General features: G+C 40.8%; 1 protein-coding gene across 1 annotated transcript in view; it reads left to right on the top strand.

The window, feature by feature from the left end:
* The window catches only part of ADAMTS14 (ADAM metallopeptidase with thrombospondin type 1 motif 14), a 654816-nt gene that overhangs the window by 107350 nt on the left and 532681 nt on the right, over positions 1 to 14785 (top strand). The window contains exon 3 of the mRNA XM_069240367.1: positions 6428 to 6587. Within this exon, the coding sequence (XP_069096468.1) occupies positions 6428 to 6587 (160 nt within the window). The remainder of the gene's footprint in view (positions 1 to 6427; positions 6588 to 14785) is intronic.

Genomic DNA, 14785 nt, shown 5'->3' with positions numbered 1-14785 from the left:
GATACAATCACCCGTAGCAGTCGTGGAGGGGTCCATGATGTGGTTAAGTTGAAGATTTAGCTCACCTTGTTGAGGAATTGAGAGAGTGGACATGGAGCAACCCATAGCCATTTTTCTGTGTGTGGCGATGATCGTCTTCAGAAGAGGGTCCTGGGCATATTATATTACTATATTAGGTAAGAGTGCAGTACATCCATGATGTTACAGCCAGATCTCCCTCAGGATTACTTGTAAAAATAAACCCTTGTGTTTTGTTGGAGCTAAACCCCTTGTGCAGGCGAAAGTATTTATGGCTGTATAACTCTGATCCTCTGTCTCATCTAGGGGTGGGAGCCCTCCTCGGCCTGGTTAAGTAATGTGTAAGGGCATTGCAGTGTTTACAGTTTGGGGGGGACCCAATCCAATGGATTTGTCCTTTTTAAGTAGTTTAGCGCTGATGACACAGACAGCTCCTGTGCTAGCACTCTATTCTCATAGAGGAGTGTTCCAGGATGCTCGTCTTAGAGTGTATATGGTGGCAAGCAAGCCAATCCTAGATACAATGGGACACAGGCTTCCAACTGGGAGGACCCTCAAGTCAAAGCTGAGCAAAAGTACGTTTTGTATCCCGTTTTTTGCCTGTTTAGAATTATAGGTGCTTGTTTTGGAGGCCCCAGGCTACCACTCGTAGTCCACCCTGGGCCCCACAGAGCCTGGGAGTCTTCTTTAGGAGCCATTGTCTGAATGTAGTGGAACTGTGGCTGGATTATTCTTTGGGGTTGCGTTTGTATGCCTGCCGTGTTACTCTCTATTTTCAATGTTGGAACCCACCATTGACAGCTCCCGCACCGCACCTCGTCTTGGTTGAGCAATGCACAATCAGGCAGGCCACCCACCGGTCCCAGCAAATGCTGGGCCATGCTCTCCCTAATTACTCGAGTCAGGAGAGGCAGGCAGTCAAATATATCACCAGACTCTGGTGCGCTTGAAGGGGCTCTGCTTTCCATCTGGACGCCATCACAGTCCAGACCCAGGGCTGGACTTATCAACAGCCACCACGTGGCCTTCCTCTGTCCCTGACAGGCTGCAGCGCCCGGAGGGCCACTCGCCGCAAGTATGCCAGGTCTCCAGAGCACACCTCTGCTGCTGCATAAGGTTCTGTGTTTTCCACCATAGACTCAGGAGCTGCTCAATTTAAGTTTGAGGATGTGGGACGCTGGAGAAGTATCGGATAGTGCCGACTTCCCAGGCAGCTAGTGCAAGCCTTACAGAAACATTGCCACCATGTTCGGCAGTTGGCCACGCCGCCTGGATAAATCTGTCGGTCATACTGTGACCTTAACCACCCTAGGACTAGGCAGGGATTTCCAGGTTGTACTTTTTAAGGGAGATTTGACCCTATACCTTATTAACTTTTCGAACAATGATTTTGACAACATTCCAAACTGTATGTTTCCCGATTTAACTCAATTGTGGGGAGAGCATCAGTAGAGGGGCGGCAAACTTATTTGTGTTTAGCAGGGGCTTCAATGTAAGGCTGCCCTCCCTAAGCTTGAGGAAAAGGGTGGATGCTGGTGGGGGCCCTGATCGGAGAGACAAGGAGCTGGAGATCCTCCTTAAATCATCAGATTTGCACAATCCAATGGAAGTGGCTGGTATTGGTGATTTGGGGTTGCCTACATTTAGGGGTAGGAATAGCTCATGTGTCCTTGACTATATTTCTGTCTTCAGCAACTTACTTAATGTGCTGCTGTATAGTACTATTATGTGCTAAAATATTGGCAACCACAACCCAATTGAGGTAACCCTAGGGTGAAATTCCAAGCAGAGGTTGGGCTCAGTAATTTAACGCCATTCACAGGAAATCTTAGAGTGCTCTGGAAACTTCACCAACCCGGAAAGTTGTATAGGAGAACATGGAATTTGTTTTGGGATGTCTGGATGACAGTGATGCAAATGGGGAGTTGGTTAGTTCCTTTGTGGCCTTTTGTTTTAGGATCAAAAAAATCTGTCTCCAAGCCCCCCAAACCTGTTCATACAGCCTGAGATTGTTTGATCAGGAATGCTCGGTTAGCTAATCACTCATTGCATAGGTCCCTTAATACCAGCCTAAGGGACCCCTCCGTTGTGGCTTTTCTCCAGAAAAAATACAAACAGCTACAACAAAGAGGTAGAAGGAAGGTAGAACGAAGTTGTTACCCAGCAGTGAGATGCATTGGCTCACACAGCTCAAACAAAAGATGGTAAGTCTTTTTGGAATGTTGTGTCAACTATGAGATCCGTTAATCAAACGGTGACCTCAATTAGCTGCCAGATAAATAGTAAGGCATGAGAGGCATATTTTTCCCAGATTTATTCCGTTGTGATGGAGGATCCTTGCTCAGCAATACAGGTTGCCCTACAGGAAGTTACTGCTGCCATACAACAGAGCACTGGGAGCAAGTCACTGGGCCAGACAGTGTTCCTATTTACTTAATGAAATGTAACACTATTTTATTGATCTTTCTTTTATATATTTGTATATTGTTGATTTGTGTGCTATCACATTTGTACTTTGTTCGTCAATGGAAAATGTCCTGGGAAAACTGGACATGTAACTTTTATTTTTATTTCACTTATGTGCTTTTGTGGCTGCTTCTACAACCAAATAAAGTTTTGTTAATGACTGACTGACAGACACATTAGTTCAGCTTCCTGGGCCCAGGTTTCAAAGCCTCACTCTTCTTTATTAAATCAGTTTTACTGAAATATACTTTTTATAGAATTTCATGTCAATGTAATATACAATATTCACTACATAGCTTATATGTCTTGAAAAAATAACTGACGCATCATCATCGATGCGTCAATTTTCTTGCGCCCGCCACACATCCCCTAATAGCACCACAAATGTGCTGTATTCACAATACAGAGCTGCATGGCACATGTTATAACAGATGTGTCAGATATCCTGACACATCTGTTTGAGCTAAGGTGATGCATTGGTGGAGTTGAGTCATTAAACGAACGCAACTCTAGCAATGTGAAGAGAGTCCGATTAGAAAAAGCCCTGCATCAATTGTTTGTCTGGTCAGAGCAGGCTGTAAAATTTTGATGCAGTGAAGCCGTAGGGTGACACAATGAAAAGTTGTAAATTTCACTGCCTCAATTGTATGTGGCTTTTACAGTGCGACTGTCTACACTGCTCACATCATTCTTGGCACAGGTATAATGTGGTGCAGAGTTTTCAAACTGATGCAGTGGGCCCAATGCATCAGTTTGTAAACATGGAGCAGTATAGTGCCCTGCTAGCTCCACTGCTACAACCAAAATTAATGCAGCAGCGACACAGGGGGCTTGTAAATGAGGCCCTAACTTCTTAGAAAAGAGCAAACACCTTAAAAGAAGAACCTAAATGATATACCATTTCAGTATCAGGGCTGCATCTGTCCCCATGTCACCTGTGTTAGTCATGGACACTACTCTCTCTTCCCAGCTTCGAGGGACTCGATCTGGACATTTGGTAAAAACTCATAAAAAACTAGTAATAAATGTATATATGGCTGTAAAATAAAGTATGGTATTTGTCTAACAAGATGGAGGTGTAGTGTCATGTGAGTAGTAATGACTGAGCCTTTGTTGTTCCTGAAGGGCTCCATAGAACTGTGATGTGAGTGTTTGGGTGTGGTGACTGAATTTCAGTTTTAGAATGTTGAGTTTGCGCTTGCACGCAGAAGGATGAATATGTGTAACACCAACCTCTGTGTGTGGCGTGTTCATTTAAGAGTATCTAGGCTGGAGAGGATGCTACAGATATTACTCAAGGACCATTCCTATGAGTAAAACACTGTCCCATCATCTGGAACCTGCTTTACACCACAAATGTTTGCCTAAGTGAGTTTGAGCTAGCCTACACATACCAAACTTTATATTAGGAGCAATCCAAGCTTTCAATGTAGCCTGTACAGTGAGGTGTATATTTTCACCTAGCAATGTTTTCAGTGGTTAAGGCAGACCCTGCCACTCAATATTGTCTAAAAGAACTATGGGCCAGATGTAGCAAGGCATTAGCGCCTCGCAAACGGCGAAAAACGCCGTTTGCGAGGTGCTAATGCCTGCGCGCGATGCAGAAACACATTTTGCGAGTTGAAACCGACTCGCAAAATGTGTTTCCGACTCTCAAATAGGATGGGGTATTCCCTTCCTATTTGCGACTCGCACCGCGATGTAAGTTGATTTGCGACCGCAAAAGCGGTCGCAAATCAACTCGCAGTTACCATCCACTTGAAGTGGGTGGTAACTCATTCGCAAACGGGAAGGGGTCCCCATGGGACCCCTTCCCCTTTGTGAATGATCACAAAATAATTTTTTCAGACCACTGCCTACTGTGAAAAAAAACGAAACAAAAGGTTTCGGTATTTTTTTCTAAGTGCAGCTCGTTTTCCTTTAAGGAAAACGGGCTGCAGATAGAGAAAAAAAAAACTGCTTTATTTAAAAGCAGTCACGGACATGGTGGTCTGCTGTCTCCAGCAGGCCACCATCCCCGTGAGTGCACAGACTCGCTATGGGGTCGCAAACTGCGACCCACCTCATTAATATTAATGAGGTGGGTCTTTGCGACCCCATAGCGAGTCGCAGAAGGTGTCTGAGACACCTTTCTGCATAGCAAATTGCGAGTTGCAATTTGCGAGTCGGAAGGACTCACAAATTGCAACTCGCAATTTGCTTTCTACTTACATCTGGCCCTATTTTCTGTTTTCGCACATAACTAGGGAGATGGGAAGTTAGCGGACAGAAATAGCTTATGCAAACGTTTGTGTAGTAATGATAGAGTGCCATGTTGGGCATTCTTATGCCTCCCAATGTAGTGTCAGTCAGTACTATAGCAGGTTTATGTCTAGGTTTCCTTTCTGCTCATGCAAATGTTTTAATGGAGATATCTGGTCCCTTATGACAAAGTTGGAAGTGGGTAATGACAACTAATGACAGTTATTCAGGGTACTACGAACATCTTCACCACTTGAACCGTACCCCAGAGAAACTGATGTAAGGCTGACAACCTAATTAAATAATCTTTTGGAGTTAAAGGTGCACAAGTTATTGAAGCCTATCCTTTGCAGTTCCCTATTAGCCATAATCCCCAAGTACTTTAATTTACTCACCAAACATTTGACCTCATAGCCTTTCACTAAAGCTCTGATGGTTCCCTTAGACAGGTCAACGTCCCGTATTCTAAAAAGGAAGAGACCGCATCGCTTAGTAACCTTAAAAGGGGAAGTAACCATCTTGGGTCCAACACGGTAAACAGAAAGTCATCTGTGTAGCGCACTATCTTCACGGGGCCCCTCTTTAAAAACACACTAAAGTAAAAATTTGTGCAGCCTGGCTTTCCATACTTTGAGTCTCATTTACAATCCCCTTGCGCCCTCGAAGCATCATTTTTTTACGCTACGGTGGTGCATAATAGTCTCCCACCCTATGCCATATTTACAAACTGGCGCAGTGATACCGTTGCGCCAGTTTGTAAACCCTTGCATCACATTATACCTATGCCCGGTATAGTGTATGAAAGAGAGGCATTTCCCCGCTAGGAGGCCCGCAGGATTAGCACAGAGAAATCTACAAGATTTCACTGTGTCATTCTAGTGTCATTTTTCAACGCCTGCCTGTTTTCAATTGGTCTCCCCAAGCTTTGCTGTACTAGGGTCAACATTTTAGACGCTAGTCCAGCAAACTCCCACACCTGCATCAGAAATTCTGACAAAGCTGTACTGACGATCATGATGTGCTGTATTGTCCTTGGGGAGGGGGGCAGGGAGGCGCAAGCAATCTGGAGCATCGTGATCGATGCGCCGCGGCCCTGTATCCGGTGACTTATGTTTGAAAAGTTAATGACTACAAGTTGTACAACTTAAAGTAGAGCAGAAAATCATGTTTTATCTTTGCTGTTTAAGTGCAAAAACAGCAAAAGTATTTACACTCCATCTTTGGGATGAGAAAGCCTTCTTGAGGGAACGGAAGCTTCCTTGCTCAGTCAAGGCCATGTAGAAAAGGTTTATCATTTTAAATGAATGCGGGCAGGTATACGTTTGTTTTCTCCCACCTTTTGATTTATGGATCTTTGGTCGTATCAGCAACCTACTGAGAGTGGCGTTTAGTTGCCCTCCTTCGTAAGACTGTCTGTTATGTTCAGGAAGACCTAATCCATACATTTTTTGGTTATTCACATAAAACACATTATCAAAACAATTCATCTACAATGCGTTTTTTTACATAGGCAATGGTTATACTGAAAATCGGAGTTTGATCGGTTCTTCTGGATATGATGGACACCACTATTGTAATCCATAATCAAATATTATTCGCTAGTCAACACACAAATTCATGAGATGACAATGCTTCATGTTTTCGTGTCTGTGAGGAAACTTGGAGTAAAATGCTATTTTTCTGTTTCTTCTCTTGGTTGTAGGCTGGCTTGATCCGCACAGACACCAGTGAGTTTTTCATTGAGCCTCTGGAGAAGGCGCAGAAGGTGAAGGAAGAGACTGGAAGAGAACATGTGATCTACAGAAGATCCGCCACGAGGAAAGAGCAAGAGGCAACACACGAGCAAGATGGCAGCAATGAAGGTACACAGATCGCGCAGTACACGCAATGGTGTAAATATGGTTCCAATGTGCAAGCCAGGATGTGCCTTTTAGCAGCATTTACTAATTAGTCACTTGAGGCTGTTGGCCAACAATTGATCAGATCTGCCCACGTTCAAACAATATATCCAGTACTGGACTTTGAAAATTACGATTATACCAAACTTGGCGGAGAGACAGCATTGCTGAACAATTTAGGTCATGGCTGCAGCATTTTCATACTTATGTCACTGGTTAAAATACATTGCAGGATTAACATTTGGCAGCTGGCCATCGCTTGAGTGAAATTGTGATCTAAGTCCATGTTTTGGGTCAGCTGTCCACTTCATAAACAACATAATAACTGACACTAATTGTTGGCAATATCAGTAGAAATGTCAGCAAATTAACATTGTTTTAAATGTATTTGGTTCGGTGTATGATGTCATTGGGGAGGTTACATATCATCTCATCGCTATTATTTGCAATGTCAGCTGTGGTGCCATGTGTGATCTAATGAGTAGACAATTAAAGGCCAGTTATTGTTGCACTGCCAACCATATTTGCCTATTTTTCACAAGTTGATCATAATGCCTCCTCTACTGCATATTTCTAAGGGAATATCTATGTTTTTTATTTTTTAGTATTCAGAGTACTAAATAACGTACCCTAAAATGTTTTCCATGAAAACTATATATTAAATTATAAAAAACAGATGTGCAGAGTGTAATAGGCTATCCATAAACATTGTGGAGAGTGGCCATGACTCTCGAAAAGGAAAGCAACATCAGCTATAGATTGCATCCACCTACTAAAGGAGGACATTCTTCTATCAAACCAAATCAGGGTTTATACAGCACAACTACTCACCGGTAAGGGTCTCAAGGTGCTAAGGGGGTTTGTCCTCTGAGCTTCAGTCGAAGAGCCAGGTTTTAAGGTCCTTCCTGAATTGGGGTAGCGATGGTGACTGTCTGAGATGCAGGGGCAGGGTGTTCCAGTTCTTTGCCGTGGGGTAGGTGAAGAATCTCCCACCAGCAGGGGACTTCCGTATGCAGGGTAAAGTGGCTAGTGCTTGTTGAGCGGAGCAGAGAGGTCTGGTGGGGGAGCACATGTTCAAAGAATGTAGGTGAAACTAACACTTTCTGACAGAGCACAGGTTCATGTTTTGCACACTAATATCACGTACATCTGCCTGGCAAACCAGAGCAAATCAATGTAATTCAGCACCCAGGTTTACAATGCACATTAGCAGCACAGCCACATCAAAGCACACTACTTCCAGTAATGCAGTTAATACTATTTGGGCAAATAAGGTAAGGGGAGATTAACCTAAATCATGCTGCCACTCAAGGCCCAAACACACTGGATTTTCAAATGATACCACAGTTCATTTTCATGGAGGAATCATTTGCATACAAATATTTCAGCAATATTAAATACTTTTAATGTTGTAATTATTTTAAGATCAAATTCCATAAAGGAACAAATCTTCAAACAGCGTGTAATTCGTTACTGGAAAAATGAAGATTTTTTATATATACACTATTCATATATATTCATCAATATAGCAAAGCGACAAAGAGAATTTTTAGTGTTTTTATACAAATGCAGTAGTGACACCTCTAGTCCACAATCCCTTAACATCCAAGGGACAGAAGGATAGCACCAACCTTCATAACTCTCCAGCCGCAAAAGTTCTGAGTCCTATATGCAGTCTTTCAAAACGATCAGAAATCACTCCTAATGGACTCCAGCAACTCATGTGAAGAATTGTGTCATGGAGAGTATAAGGTTGATGTTTTGGTCTCTTCAGTCCCTTGGAACTAAAGCACACTCAACGATGACTGTGAGTTCAGACTCAACATCTAGGAGTATTCCGCCATTCAGTGACAGTGACACTGAAGGAGGTGATGGAGGAATACAAACCCCATCTACAAGTAAAATACTTTTTTACAAGAGATCTGGAGGATCAAGCAGGGCAATCTGGAACAAAGTATGAGATGGGATCGAGAAGGAAAAGCTGAAGGGGTAGGAGAGGAGAGGAAGGGGCTCACAAGCAGAGAATGGAAATGAAGACAAGATCTTTGGGCAAAAAGGTGTAGGGGAAGCCCTAGAACAGCAGACAAATGTAGTCAATCTATCAAACAAAACCTTAACAGATATGATGACACTTTTGAATACAGGATTAGGATATTGTCCAACAGATAAAGGAGATGCATGTAGATCAAAGATAGACTTGTATAAATTTGTGAGACGTCTGAAATTGAAAAGGTTTTTCAAATTGAATGGTCAATAGGGAGAGAATCTGAGGACACTTCTGGAGAAAATTGTATTGAGTGACCTTTCAATCCAGGAGGTTTACAATACAATGGCTCTACTGTAAATGACAGATTATTAAGAGGTTCCAACCACTATATCAAGAGGGTTAAATGATCTTAATGTAGCACCAGATATGTATATAACTAGTGGTTTAAAAAATAAATCGAGTTGGATGCCTAAATCAGCAACAGATAGCAATATTGAAGTTTTCTATAAATTGGTATGTGAGAATTTGGATAAATGTATGGCCAAAGGCAAGGTCCAAAGACATGTAAAGAACCTAAGCTATGAGGAACCACAGGCTCTAAAAAGGTTGAAAGATGATAACGAGATAATAATCAGACAAGCTGACAAAGGAGGTAATATTATGGTGATAAACCCTTGTGATTACGATAAAGAAATGTACCTGCAACTAGAGGATGACAACTGTTATGAAACGATGAGGTATAACCCCATCACAAATTTGACTAGCAAGATAAACAACTTATTGAAACTATGGCATGAGAAATGTTTATTAGATGATAATGAGTTTATGTATCTAAAGATTCATTGTCCAAGGCTTCCTTGTTTTTACACTCTCCCTAAAATGCCTAAGAACCTCCTGTTTCCCCCGGGAAGATCAACTGTATCTGGAATTGGGGGCCCCACAGAGAGAATATCAGAGTATGTAGATATTTTCTTACAACACTTAGTGGTCAATCTCCCATCCTATATAAAAGATACTAAACACATCTTGAGCCTGTTGAGCGACATACAGTGGGAAACTAACATGTTTATGGTGACAATGGATGTGATAGCATTTTACAGAAGTATAAAGCATGAAATTGGCGCACAGGCATTGAGACATATATTGAACACAAGGTCTGCTAGTTTGTTAGATCACACAGAAATGTTATTGGAAATTATTCTAAATCAAAACTTCTTCCTGTTCAGTGGGAATGGTTCAGACAGAAACAGGGAGTAGCGATGGGTTCCAGGTTCTCTCCCTCATACACAAACCTCTTAATGGGGTGGTTTGAAGAGAAATGGATCTGGGGAACTGGAGCAGCGGCATGGCACACACACATTCTGTATTGGGGATGGTATATAGATGATTGCTTTATGATCTGAACAGGCAGTACTGACCAATTGAGGGGATTTTGCAAATGTTTGAACAATAACAATGTGAACATCAGATTCACATACCAATACGGTTCAGAACACATAGAAGTTTTGGAAGGGAATAAGACTGAAAGTAGATTATACCGTAAACCAACATCATGTAACTCCATTTTTCATGCCACCAGTGCGCACCCTACAAATCAAATAGAGGCAATACCAAATGGTGAGATGAAAAGGGAAAGACGTAATTGTAGTAAGGAGATGGACTTTCAAAGGTGCATCCAGGGTATGGGTCAGGGCTTTACACTAAGGGGATATCAAACACAAAATGTTAGAAAATCCCAACAAAAGGCTATTCAAACTCCAAGGCAAAGAACATTGGAATTTCACACTGGAGTAGAGAATAGAAGAAATAAGGACAAGATCAGAGTAGTGTTATATTACACAGAAAACTCAGTTACCTTATTAAGAATTATGAAAAACATTGGGGCATTCTAGTCCAAGACTCAACACTAAAAGACCGTATCACGAACCGACCAGAGGTGGCATGTCGAAAAGGGAAATCTGTAAAGAGCCTTTTTTGTCCACGTTATCCAAAGAATCAGATTAATGAGAACTGGCTAGCTATACAGAACAAGGGTTTCTTTAAATGTGGACAATGTGGAGTATGTAAATGGACATGGCATTCCAAGAAAGATTTTAAAGTGGGTGAGGTCAGAAATATTTAATTCAGACTCACATTAATGTAATACAGCCTTTGTAGTATACATTTTGGTATGCAAATGGGATCGCATCTATATTGGGAGTACAATTCGTCCCCTTAGAGTAAGAATTGGGGAGCATTGGAGGGCAATAAGACAGGAGGATGAAAGTTATTCAAATGCACAACACATGAAAGTATGCGACACACAGAGAGTACATAAGGAATTAAAATTTTGTGGGCTTCAGCATGTAACTAAGAACCCTCAGGGAGGAAATTGAGAACTATATCTGAGAAGGAGAGAATCATTATGGATCATGCGCTTAAAAGGGGTTGACAGTGGACTCAACACGGATCAAGAGTTGGAATAATTTTGGGGCAAATAATAAGATTATTGGAATGTGTGGTTATTATGACAAAAGCAGAATGTAATATTCATTAAAAAATGCAATAATGTGAAACGCAATGTGAAATTTAATGTAGGGTTAGGCACACACATGTCGAACAGAGACGTATTATATAAACAGAGCAGGGCCAGGAGGCAGAATAAGTTTAGGCAACTAACAAAATCATTATAATATTGAGTCAAGAAATTATGGCAAAAGTGGTATGCAACATGTAGCAAGGAAAGCACTAATATGAAGTGGGAGATGATATGCACACACATATTGAATGGAAACTTATTAAACAAAATAGAGTAGGGCCATGAGATGAAATTAACATGGGGATGTGGACCCACCCAGCTAGAGGGAGGAACCAGTAGATGGAGCTGGACATGCGGTATATAATTACGACCCAGTGTGTACAATAACAGAGATACTGATGAAGGCAGGGATCCACAGCCATTTATATTAAAAACATTGTAGAGGATGAATGAGGGAATATTGTAAATGTTGATAAAAGAAAGAAATATACTTTTCAATATAGATCGCTTGATATATTGTTGATGAAATGTGAGAACTTTTGCGAAAAATGGGAATGTACTAGTGAGATGGACTGTCTCGATATGAAAAATGACTTCGAAAGGATATTATTGTGTCAGGGACAATTGAAAGCAAAACGGGAACAGTCCCGAAATCACGAACATTATGGCTGACCAAGATGGTGCTAAGGGAATAGAGTTCAGTTTTGGGATCGGAAGGAAAGGACGTTAGTCCTCTCTCTATGATGATGCAAGGTTACGTATTTCGGGACAAACCAAATATGTGAGAATCAATTATTAGAAGGAAGCGTACTTGCGACATAGATTAAATACTAAGATTATACAGTGAGTGACGGGACTGAACTAAGCTAACAATGAGACATAAGGGGGAAGGGCGGGACTAGCCTGAAAAACTCAGCGCACTCATACCTCATTCTGAAGTTACACAGTGATACAGACAACAGAGTAGCCTATGCTAAAACTGAGGGAACCTTAGCCGGCAAATTAGCAGATTCACTCCATGTTCCAAATTTGTATAGCGATATAAACGATGGAGTGAAGTTCCTGATTAAACTATGGGGAACTTCACAATAGCAAAGTACAAGGATTAACAGAGGAATCAGGGCCATGCTATTGTTATTGGATTAGTCTGACAAACAAAGGAGTGGCCGTATTTTAGACGAATTGAAAGAATAGGGGTGGCTATCCAAGATCAAGGACACAATAAAATGAGGGGAGAAGAATTGGTTGACCATTGAGACCGGTGTTAATTAATTTTACAGGACAGGATTAAAAACATGTAGAAAATACAAGGACTATGAGCAAGGTATATGGGCAAGTCTGATTGCCATTAGGTAAGCATTATTTTCAGTAACACCTAATAAAGATATTATTTATTAGAAAAATGGATAACATTACTCGTACAGCCACCATTCTCTACCACTGTGGTTCTCAGCATGGTGGGAATTGATGCACAGAAATACACTTGAGATTTCGACAGAAGGATATAAGAGAAATTAACAAGCACAACAAGAGAGTTTCTGAGTGGATTATTGATGAGGTACTTATTTAACAGATTTAGAATGCAAGTTAGGATGTAAGGATAATATACGAAGGGTGTTTGAACCAGAATCGGTTCCACATGTGTGTGCATGCCTTTTGGACACAATCGACACATGAATAATGGATAGAGATATGGTTAGCCTTCATGTATTGATTAAAATATTTGTACGGATAGGACTTATTAACACAATGGTCAAATATGGAATTGTATAATGTGCGCACACAGATATGTCATTTTTGAGGAATTTCTTACACACCAATTTGGTTTCCACTTAAGGCATGAAAGGGAGACGGGGTGGATAAGTAATTGGGAATGGGAAAAAAATTTTAAATGACACTACATTATCGTATGTGTTTATTATTCACGGCCTTGATTAAGTCATTGTGTAACATCCCTGATGAAACACATGTTGGCTGATCTGGAGTTGAAGCAGAAGGAATAAATAAAGAAGACTACATTATAAATATAAAACAAGAAGGACATGTGCCTTATTTTTCATATAATTTGCAACATAATTTGCAATATAATTTGTTTAATGTTCAGATTTCACAACAAAGTTGTTTTTAGATCAAATGGATTAAATTAATACTTCCAGAGATTGTGACACATAATTTGCATTTTTGCCGCAATATTTACATAGCCTTGATGCATAATTTGGTCCTCAATGTATTGGCTATGACAATTGTAAAATTCTGCAGAGTGACTTGAGACCTCTAATTATGATGATGAATTCATATTTCAAATGGAGACAAGAACTACGTTTCTGTTTCATGGTTCCCTTAGAAATCCTGTTTTTTATACCAATGCAGTTTGTGCATTAAAGCACCTACACTTATCATTGGCTATAACTTAGGTTTTGCAATTCTCTCTGTGATTTTAGCAACCAAATCCGGTACCCAGGGTTCTCAAACCTGGTATGGATCCTCGAATCCTGCACCCATTATTCAAACCTCGAATCCTAAAAAAGAATTTAAAAAAAAAAAAAAAAAAAGTGGCACACTTCTGCTACAAATTCATGGACATAAGTAACATTTTGGAGCCCACCTGAGAACCGTGGTCTCAGAGTCAGCTCCTTAGCTACTTCTACCTCCATGATTCACTGTAAAGCACAGTGTCTGATGGACCATCACACTGAGCATGAAGGAGGTGTCCCTGGATGTCCCTGGATCAGCGCTTAGATTAATTAGATCAGCCCCATTTGGTTCTCCTCTCATCAGAGTAAATTTAGCATGGGTTCTGAGCTCTTACTAGCTTTTAGTGTTCATACGTTATGGGATATTGTACCCCTGCTGCACATTATAAGCATTGCAAGTCACTGGGTTCCGTGACCATATAGAACAAGCTGTAAGCCAAGCTCCTCTATAAGGTAATGGAACTCCAAAATGACTTGCAGTATTCTTTTAACACACGACCCAGGGTATTTTATTATTTATAATATATCGTTACACCATTACCTTTCCAAAAAACACTTAAATTATAGGTGTCTTGCTCTTTCATTCAAAAGAAAAGGTGTAGTTACGGACATGAAGAGAAAAAGCAAAATCTGTTGAGCTAAATTAAACATACAAAGAGCAGTTAGTAATTTGCTGAGCGGAAACATGAATAAAGATTCTATCATTGCTGTAATGATCTGTTTCCATAAATATCTCCTTTCTGCTGATTATTTAGGAAAAACATATCAAAATAAGCAAAAGTCAATTCTTGTTTTTGTTGTTTAAATTGCAGCTGCACTTATGCTCTGTGACCTGCCCTGTACCTCCTCTGGTGGCTCTGGCATCAGGCACTATGATGCCACAACTCCACTGTAACAACTTATAACTGTAATAACTTATTACAGTCAAACAATTATGCCATTTCAACTAGAAACGCCACAACACAACTGTAATAATTAAACTAGAGGTAGGCTTTTATACAGGGATTGCAGCAGGCTCCCAAGTAATCTGTTGATAATAAATAGAAAATGTGTATAGGACATTCTGCCTAGACAATGACATTATTATGCTGTAGACACCAGCCAGTGTAACTGCTTTCCAATGCCAGGATCTTTTTTCTTGAGGAATGCTCACATCTTGTTGATTGCACGGAATAATAAATCC

Source organism: Pleurodeles waltl, chromosome 6 (assembly GCF_031143425.1).
Source record: "Pleurodeles waltl isolate 20211129_DDA chromosome 6, aPleWal1.hap1.20221129, whole genome shotgun sequence".
NCBI classification, from domain to species: domain Eukaryota; kingdom Metazoa; phylum Chordata; class Amphibia; order Caudata; family Salamandridae; genus Pleurodeles; species Pleurodeles waltl.
Note: the sequence above shows the minus strand (reverse complement) of the source record. Positions and strands in the feature narration are given on the sequence as shown.